The following is a 10,327-nucleotide window of genomic DNA, read 5'->3' on the forward strand; positions in this document are numbered from 1 at the left end:
TTTAACAATAACAAGAAGGACTAATATTTATATCTTTATTTTCATATTTCAATTTAAGCAAGTTTACTTACTATTTTTTATCATAAAAGGTAATTAATATATTTGAAATTATTAAATTAAATTTACTATATATATTTGGATGCCTGATTTTATTAAAACAATATTTTAAACAAACAAATTATTTTGTGAGATTTCATAAATTTCACACATTTATTTATTATTTTTAGCAAATCTATAAAAAATAATTTTTTTTATTCACCATTTTTTATATCTGAAATAGTTAACATTTATAATTATAGATAGATATATATGTATATTAATAATTTAGTCACTTTATTTGTTTAATTATAATATACTTTGATTTTTTCATTTAATTTCATTTACTAATCATTTTATTCTATTTACAGTTTTATAAGCTTCATGCTGCTTTTACAGATATTTATTTTTTTAAGATTTTATAATTTTATTACTAAATTAAAAAATATCATTAAAGTATTACTCATATTATTAATTTCTAATTATTGCTAAAAAAATCACATATTATTCAAGAAATATCTGAAAGAGTAAATATATAATAAAATAGCAACTTAATTTGGCGTGTACCAAATCTTTTTTGGGTCATTTTATACAAAATGTATAAATCTATTTATTATAAATATTTTCATGCTAAAAAAAATTCTTTAAAGATAAAGGCATTTAACTATATATAATTTTATTTAAAAATGAAATTATATTTTTAATAAAACACATTAAAAATTTAAATACATTATTAATTAAGGAAATTGAAATAATTAAAAAAATTTAATTATTAAATAAATAATCATATATCAAAATAAAAAATAAAATAATTTATTTAAATAAATCTATTTTTTTCATTTAAATTAATTTAATATAAATTTGATTTCAAATTTTTAGGATCAATAAGATTTTATTTCTATTTATTTTTTTTTAAATTAATTAATTATTATCAAAAATACAGTTCATAGTCTTTTATTTATTTATTTATTTTTAAATGAATATATATTTAAAATACAAAATTATTCTTGGAGAAATGGTAAAATTTTCCTTAATTGAAATAAAAGTGATTATTTATTTATTAAATTAATTCTCATTTGTTAATAGTTTAATTACTATAATGTTATTTTAACTGAAGAATAATTTTCTGTCATTATTAAATTTCTTTTTTTTACTGAAATTTATTTTCTATTTCTCCTATTGCTTATATTAAAATTGGTGCATCAGGTCTAAAATCAGGATTATTTTCTAGCATTTTACTTACTAATAAAATTATTTCCTTAGAAACATATTTACAAGAGTTTCTCATAATTCTAAGTTTTTAATTTTTACTAAATTCATCAGAATTAACTGAGGATATGTCAGATAGAGTTAGCATATAAAGCAATACCATTCCTAAACTGAATATATCACTTTTAAAGTAGTCAATTGCTTCATTTTTCTTCTTTTCCTTTAACTCAGGTGACATCCATTTCAAAGTTCCAATTACTAAATTATTTTTAGTTCCTTCCGAATCAAATAGATTTTCTGCACATCCAAAATCTGATAAATAGTAATTATTATCAATAATTAATATATTTGAAGGCTTTATGTCTCTATGAGCTATTCTTTCTTCAACATATATGATAGCTAATGTTTTTCCTATTTATGATAAAAACTTCACTATATCACTCTCTTCATAGATTTCTGACTTTTTTAAATTATTTATTATATTTTATTTGCAATGTCATTGAATATTTTTAATGTAATAATTTTTTATTTTTATACTCAAAAAAACTAACTTAATAATTTATATAAATAAATAAATAAATAATTATTTTAACCTTGAATTTAATTTTAATATTTTTTTAAGCCGAAAATTAAGATTTTCAAATTTTAATTTTATTTTATTTTTGCACTAGACATTAGTCTAAATTAATTTTAATTAAATATTAATTATTAAAGCTTATTTAAAATTAAAAAGGTATTGAACTTAAAAATTTTAAGACTAAAAATTAAAAAAAAACTACATTAGCTTGTTTTTCATTGATTTATTCTTACAAAGTTGACTCTGCTAGATCTAAAACGATATATGTTGACCTTTCTTCAATAATGTAATTTTATAATTTAATAACATGATCATACTTTTTTAACTTCTCTAAAACTTCAATTTCATGGTGAATTTATGAACTCTAGCTTTCTCCATCTTATGACATATGTATTTACTTGCAAGCATAATAATCTGGCATACTTTATAAAATATCAGGATTTTTTATGATATCTTTGTATTTATTTTTAACTTTGTAAACTTGTCCAAATGCTCCTTGGCCAATAGAATCTCTGAAGTCTATAAAATATTTCTTTTCAAAATCTTATTTAGAAATTTGTAAGACTTACTTAAATACAAGATCCTCAGTTCTAGCTTATATTTGTCTTCTTTTTTTAAGTCTCCTAATTGTCAAAAAACCATACAAAAGAGATAATAAGAAGTAGAAAACTGACTAAAATATCAAGCTATAGTTTATATGATTTTTATTTCCTAAATTTCGTAATCCAATATAAGATAAAAACTAATCGTATTCATAAGTCCCATCAGAGTCATTTATTTGAGATAAAATAAAGAGTCCTTAAGAAGCTGTTAGAAACACATCTTTATCTTTATCTTGTTCCACAATTTTCTAAAAATATTAGCCATGCTCTTGTATGAGTTAGTAAGCATACTCTATTTTTTAATAGTTTTCAGATTATAAATCTCTAAAGCTCATAATTTTATTTGTGATATTCATTTTTATATTATAATTAAATTCAGGAAAATCTGTAAAACTATAAAGTGTCTCACTCATATCCTCAATTACATCATTATATTCTACTCTGTTTGTGTCTATTTAAAGAAATAAATATACCCTTGTCCTAGGTAAAATTTAGGTTATTTTATTATTTTGAACAATATAATTATTTTTTTTAGTTGTTACAACTAAATTATTTGCTCCATAATACTAAATATCTTCAAATTCATCGTTATCACTATTTTCATTCAAACAGAATAAAACTTCTGCCTAAGCAATTGTTTAGACTTAAATAATTTTATACAAACATTTATCTGTTTCTTTTGTAAAAACATTTAATCTAATGATCTTTAGGTTTTCATGTAAAACAAGCTTAAGATCCTCTTAACTCTAAGAAATTCGATAAAATACATTTTAATTTTATATATTTATAAAGTAAAAATAAAAATCATTAGAGTATTAAGATACATGCAAAATCTCCTCAACTATTATTTTATAGAAAAAAAATGCTTGTTATCAATTACTTACTTATGAATCTTTTAAAAATAAATAAATAAAGTAATTTTAGATTAACTTTATTAATATCTATGATAAATTTTATTGCTAAGTCTATTTGATAATTTGGATTTCATGTGAAGCATCGGGCATGATTTATATTTACATTATATTAAAAAAATATTAATTATCAAATAGTTAGTTACCTTCATTAAGCTATAGCTCTCTTGAAGTTGTATGTTCAAAATCATATATTTATATATATAATATTTTATTTAAGATCTAGTAAAAGCATAAAACCTGATCTGATTAAATTCCGTTTGAATTCCATATTATTGGTTTTTATTAATTGAATTTAATCCCACTTATAAATATATTATTTTAAGCATATTCATCTATTTGTAAACAAGATTAATAAGAAAAGTATCCTCTTTAAAAAGTGATTCTCTCGTCAGAAAATAGGCATTAAGAGGATAAACTCTCTAGCACACTTTTACTATACTCTATAATAAAAGAAAGAACAAAAAAATACCTAATCTTAATCATCGATCTTTTATAATCAATTCTTTTATATGTATTTTGATAAAAAATATATGTATGCCTGATGTATTTCCTTATCAGTTTAATAAAAATCTCTACTTAAAATTGTTAAGAAATCATAAAAGAGTAATTATTTAATAGTAAATAAAATTATGCCTAAGTTTAATAAGAACAATAATACAATAATCAATTTTAAAATAATATCATTATTTAGCTTTGTTTATCAAATATTTAAAAACTTTATTATGTAAATTTAGAAATACCATGAAATAATAAATTTAAACCTCATCCTTATCTAAAATTTATAAATAAAATATTTAATTAATATTTACTAAAAAGTTTATTTTAAATATAATTTTATCTCTTTTTTTATGATTTTGAATATTATTTTAAATATTTTTTGTCTAAAAACTTAAATAAAAATAAAAAAAATTAATTTTATTAATTAAAAATAAATAAAAAAATTAATTTTATTAATAAAAAATAAATAAAAAAATTAATTTTATTAAAAATTTATTTTATTTTAAAAATTAAATAATAATTTCTTTCAATAAATAATAGACAAAATATTTTTAATTTTGCTAAAAAATAAATTAAATAAATGCATTTATAAAATGACAATATAAGGAATTAAGATTTAATAAAGCTAAGTATTGTTTAAATCGTAGACTTAATTAAAATTAATAACTAGCATATTAATTTTTACTATTAATTTTTGAATAGAAAAACAAGATATTTAACTTAAAATTAAAGAAATTTAAAATTATTTTCTTTGGTTGTTAACTTGAAAGTAGATTAAACTTTCTTATGACAAAATAATGCAGTTAACTCACAAGTATTAATTGCTAGCTAAAAAGTTAGTTAGTTTTAAATATTACATAATTTAATAGTAATTATTTTGTTTAGTAATATCAACTATTTGATGTTTTTATTAGATTTTTTAAATTTTTCAAAAAGTTAAAAATTTATCTTAATATTAATCTATGTGATTTTTATCGAACGAAAATTTAATTTACGTGTCAGCTCTAATTATTTAAAATTTGTTTGCTTTACTTTGATAGTGCTTGTATGTTTGTGTATTTTGAAATAAGGATATTTATAGGACACTTTGCGAAAGTATACTAAAACAATAGTATTTATTTTCATAAATTTAAACTAGCAACCTATTTATTTCATATTAATCTAAAATAAAGAAATATTATAGATTAATTCAATATTTTTCACCTACTTTAAATTATTACAAATCTACTTTTGCTTTTAGCTTATTTTTTTGCTATTTTCTTTTATAAAAACAGACAAAAATGAAAAACCATATTTAAAATACTGTTTTTATATAAGATGACCATTTACACATTTCTGCCTGATCAAGAAGGCTATTTTTATTTAGTTTGCTTGCATTTTATGTAAGCGTTTTCTAGTTATTTACTTAATATTGGTCATTTGGTTTAGCTGTAAATTATTCTAATTGATGCATATCTAACAATTGAATGAAAAACATCTTAAAAATATGAATTTTTCACTTCAAAACCTATAATAGAAACAAAATGCACTTCCAAAAGACTTCTTCCTGTTAATTTAATCTGCTTTTTAAAAAGAGATTTTCATTTATTTTTAAATTTCGCTAATTTTGATTTAATTTTCATTTTTGCTTTCACCAATTTATTATTTTATCTAGAAGAATATATTGATCAATCGATCACTTGCTTGCTTTCTAAATTAGTAGTAAAGCAATTTGCGTTTTGAGGGTCGAACGTATATCTTCTATTTCAAATAAAAATAAGTTATTTTTTAAAGGAATCAAATAACTGATATAATGCTAGAACATTTTATAATTTTAACTTTGAGTAATGCTTAAATCACAGCATTTACTATCTTTGTATAGCAAAAAACGTCATATTTTTCGCTGGTAAAAACATAATTTTAAACACCACCTAAATTTTGTCACTGATAAAATTCTTTTGCAAAAATTTATGGATTTCTTTATAAAAGACTAAATTGGTTATGCTTTTTTTAATATCCACGCATTTCGAGGTATTTATTAAACTCAATTTAATAAAAGAAAAGAAATTCTTTTACAGTCTACATAATACCATCCCTTATTTACCAATTTATATATTTAATTATAAATGAGTCACATTTTTTCATTATATTTAGAATGAATGAATGAAGGAATGCTCATGTTAACAAAATTTTCTTCTCAATTAGAATTATTTGGTCTGCTTTTCTTAATAAAAAAAGCACGTGCTTTCTTAATTTCTATTTTTAGGAAAGGCTAAATCTCCATAGCATACAAAACAGCTTCCTTCATTATAAATAGAAATTATTTAGATATTTTTTGAAAGCGAGAACATCCTAACTCCTCTTTTTTAAAGCTTTTTTTTGGTTAAAAGATACGCTTGTATTATTTAATGCGCAAAACTATTAATTTTTACCTTCGTGGAGTGAATTTGATAATTCAACCAGATTTTTTTCTATTTTTCATAGAGAAAAACAAATTAACGTGTTAATAGAGTTGAGTGAGTAGGTGCATGCATTACTTTAAATAGCTTCGCCAATTTTTGAGAAATTAATTAAATCATAAAAAATATAAAAAATAAGAAAATAAGCAACTTTGCAAAAAGTTCAATCTATAATTTATAAATAAAGAGATAAGACACCTAATAAAAATGGTAAATAGATTTTCATTCATTTTAAGTTGGAGAATGCAAAAATCTCCCGACTGACTTAAAATTTAGCATTAACTCATCTTCCCCTTAGCATTCATTTCTAAATTTTCCCATTTTAAAATCAACAGAAGCAATAAATGAAACTTAAGAGCAACCTCCACAATAAGAACGTCACCAACAGAGGAAAAGTTCCCTCCAGCTTAAAGAGCAAGGAAGAAAAGAGCGTTGGACCTTGGGTTTTGGGCATCTTCCTCTTCGTCGTTGTTGGTTCCGCCATCTTCTAAATCTTAAACGTTGTCACTAACTCTTGAAAACTTTTATTTCAACATAAAAACTCCTCTCTTAATTTATAAAAAGAAGTACTCTACATGAAAAGTAGTAGTATTCAGTAATTAATAAAGTATAATATAATATTTTATTATTTTTGAATGGAGATTTGAGCAAAATTAACTCTTCCTCCAAAACACTTTATATTATGTATGTATGTAGTCTACTTTTGCTTATTTCTTTCACTCAATCATAATCAATCATTCAATCATTCTTTCATATTTTGTTATCTAAATTTTCTTAAACATTCCACAATCAACTAAACTAAAATATGTTCAATCACAACCAACCAAATTAGTGTTTTCAGAATCATCAGATAAACAAAAAACTCTATCTTAAAAATCATTGCAATTTTCTTCAAATACCAGTTAAAACAAATTATTAAAAACATATTTTAAAAACGTCTTTTTATGGACAATTTTTTAATTTTTTCATTTCTTTGTGTTAGTCAATTATACAAAGCAAATAAGCAATATTTTGCTAGTCTGTATTTATTAATGTAAATATATAAACGTGGAAAAAGATTTTAATAAGAAGAGTGATAATTATAGTTTTAGAATTGTTTTGTGAAAAAAAATTTAATTTTTAGTAAATTCTATTAAGATTTTAGTTATTTTAATTGATTGGAATTCTTTATTAATATGGATTTAAAATCATATTCGTATTATCTAATAAAATATTTGCAAAAAATTCTTAAAAAATTAAAATACTTAATTTTATAATACAAAGAAAGGATAATAAAATTTAATTATTTAAGAAAAAAATTAAAAAAAATATCATAAACTTGTTAGCAAAAAGTTTATAAAATAAATAAATAGAAAATAAATATGATTTATTTATTGGAAATATTTTTAATTTATCACAAGCTATAAATTGAGAGATGATTTTTATTTAACTTATTTATAAATCTAATTATTTTTAAATTAAATACTAATCTCCTTAAGTTAATATTCTTTCTGTATTTATGCATTTAAAATTAAAAATTTATCATTTATGGTTCAGCTTTTATTTTGAAGACTTAAAATATAAATAGTTATAAAGCAAATGTATGAAGAATTATAATTATTGTATACTTAAATTGAATATTTGATTGCTTAGCTGTATATTTTTCATATTTAACTCTATATAACAATAAATTAATATTATTCCTCAAATCTTACTTAAATTTACTGGATAAAAAGATTTAAATTAAAAAATCTTCTTATATATCATACTATTTATCTATATTTTAAACCGAAAGAAATATCAATCAATTTATGTCTTAACATTGTTTTATTAAAATATTTAGCATCATACAAATAGGATTTAATAAACTCTCACAAAATCATACTATTCATTAATGCTTAAAAACAATTATTTCATCCAAACCATAGTTTATTTAGAAAAAATTCAAAAAAAATTTGTGAAAAAATGAAAATGAAGTTTGATAAAAATTAAATTGTTTTTTTTCCCAGAATTATAAAAAAAGTAAATTTATTCAAGTAAAATAAAATATTTTTGCATGAATTTACTTTTTATAAAACAAAAAAGTGAATTAACAAAAGGATTTTATAATTTGAAAAGAAGATTTGATAATTAATTATTCGTTTTTTAAAAATTCAAAATTCATAAAACTAAATTTTCATAATATAAAATAAACTTATAAAATTGAAATATGTTTTCTAAAACTGTAAAGGTAAAACCAAAAAATATTTATCTATAAAAATTACCAATATAGCTAGTTAAAATTTTCTATTATTATTCATTTCTTAGGTAAACAAATTATTTAAGATTGTTAACATAATTTAAATATTAATCAAAATTATTACCATTATTATTATTTTTAATTATTTATGTTGCAAAATGTCTTTAAATTAATTTTTATAAAAATTGACTGTCATTCTATTTTACTGCTTTATCTTAAAACATTATAGATATTTATTTATTAATTTATTTTTAATTTACCAGAAATAGAAATTTTAAGCAAATTTGATAATTATATTTTTTTTTGTACTTGAAGAAAAAGCTTTTATTAAAAAATAAACACATCAGTAATTGATATAATTAATAAATTAGCACATTTAAATGGTAATATTAAAATATTACTCTTTAGTGTATATAGAGTTATTTAAAATAAGCATTGCTTTTTCATCAAATTTTTCTTAAACTAAAATATTATTTTTAATCTCCTCTTTATTGATATTTAGAAAAATTGAAAAGACTGTGTAGTAAATAACCAATTTACTATAAATAGTTTATTAAAAATAAAATATAAAAGAAATTGTTTTGATTTTCAGAAAATTCAATTAAAAACTTTGAATGTAAATAATTTATTCATGACCTAATTTTAGAAACTCAAAAAATATAATCAAAACATTTAAAAAATTATATGAAAATATTTTGAATTAAAATATGCCATTTTTTATTATAATTTAAACATCAAAATTTTTAGTGTTGAAGAGCACTGAAATGAATAAAATAATTAAAATTAAGGTATTTTGCCTGGGCAATTTAGACTTAGTACATTATTATAATTCAGTCTGATAGCTTTTTTAGCTGATAAATAAACTATTACTAAAAATAAATCATTATTAAATTAATAATGCAAAACAACTAAAAAGAGTTATTAAATTTATATTTTTTTCATTCAAATTTAGTTTTTTAACATAAGCTTTTGCCTCTGAATTTGATGATCAAAAATAATAAATAAATCATATTAAATTAAACTAATAATTTTCTGACATAATTACTATTACTTAAGTATAATTAAGCATAGTAAAAAGATAGAAAACTTTAGTCAAAATTTTTTTTTTAGTTTAAGAATATTAAAAATTATTCATTTTTATTCTTGAAAATACATTTTTTGAGCTTGTTGTGAGAAAAATAAATTTTAGGTAAAATAAATTTACAATTAGATGGTTATATAGATAGATAGATAAGATTACGATTGATTAGGTATTAAATTTATAATTTTTCTATTTGATAATCTTGAAGAATGTCATCAAACTGGTAATTATTCCAAATAAAAGGCTATATTACTATAAATAGAACAATATATTGTATTAATATGATGAAATATAATTATATGAAGCAAGCAATCAGGCAGAAAACTGTAATTTTCTAAGTTATTTAAAGAAAAAAAGTAATGCAAAAGGCTCATTTAGACATCAATACAAAATAAAGATTAATGTAAATTAATAAATTAAAAAATAGAAATATACATACATACATAGATAGATAGATATAGGAAGAAAGAAGTATTATATTTTTATAGTAATATTTTTTTGAAAAAAGAAAAAAATTAAAAATATAATTATATAAATCGTATTATTTTTGCTATTGGCTAAGGAGCATCAAAACTCTTTCTAACACAAATTCAATAGTAAACGCATATTAATTAATATTAACAAAAATAAGTACAACGAGACAGATAAACAATCAAACAAACAAACAAATTATCAATCAAGCAAGCAATCACATTTATTAAGCAAAGTCAGCTAAATTAGAAATATAAAAGCGAAAAATTACATATAAAGTAAA

At 19.7% G+C, this 10,327-nt stretch overlaps 2 protein-coding genes across 2 annotated transcripts; one reads left to right on the forward strand and one right to left on the reverse strand. All coding sequences in view use genetic code 6, as the record gives it.

The window, feature by feature from the left end:
• Positions 1-976: 976 nt before the first annotated feature.
• Positions 977-3,907, reverse strand: TTHERM_00449400 (kinase domain protein). Its single transcript, XM_001013335.2, has 3 exons — positions 3,482-3,907; positions 2,025-3,265; positions 977-1,705 (listed from the first exon to the last, which is right to left on the reverse strand). The coding sequence occupies exons 1-3, from the start codon at positions 3,819-3,821 to the stop codon at positions 1,166-1,168; spliced, it is 2,121 nt and encodes a 706-aa protein (XP_001013335.2). The 5' UTR covers positions 3,822-3,907; the 3' UTR covers positions 977-1,165.
• Positions 3,908-6,376: 2,469 nt separating this feature from the next.
• TTHERM_00449430 (ribosome associated membrane protein RAMP4) lies at positions 6,377-7,072 on the forward strand. The gene is made up of 2 exons (XM_001013338.3): positions 6,377-6,484; positions 6,610-7,072. The coding sequence occupies exons 1-2, from the start codon at positions 6,482-6,484 to the stop codon at positions 6,790-6,792; spliced, it is 186 nt and encodes a 61-aa protein (XP_001013338.3). The 5' UTR covers positions 6,377-6,481; the 3' UTR covers positions 6,793-7,072.
• The last annotated feature ends 3,255 nt before the right edge of the window (positions 7,073-10,327 follow it).

The sequence above is a fragment of the Tetrahymena thermophila genome, assembly GCF_000189635.1.
Source record: "Tetrahymena thermophila SB210 genomic scaffold scf_8254686, whole genome shotgun sequence".
NCBI lineage: Eukaryota > Ciliophora > Oligohymenophorea > Hymenostomatida > Tetrahymenidae > Tetrahymena > Tetrahymena thermophila.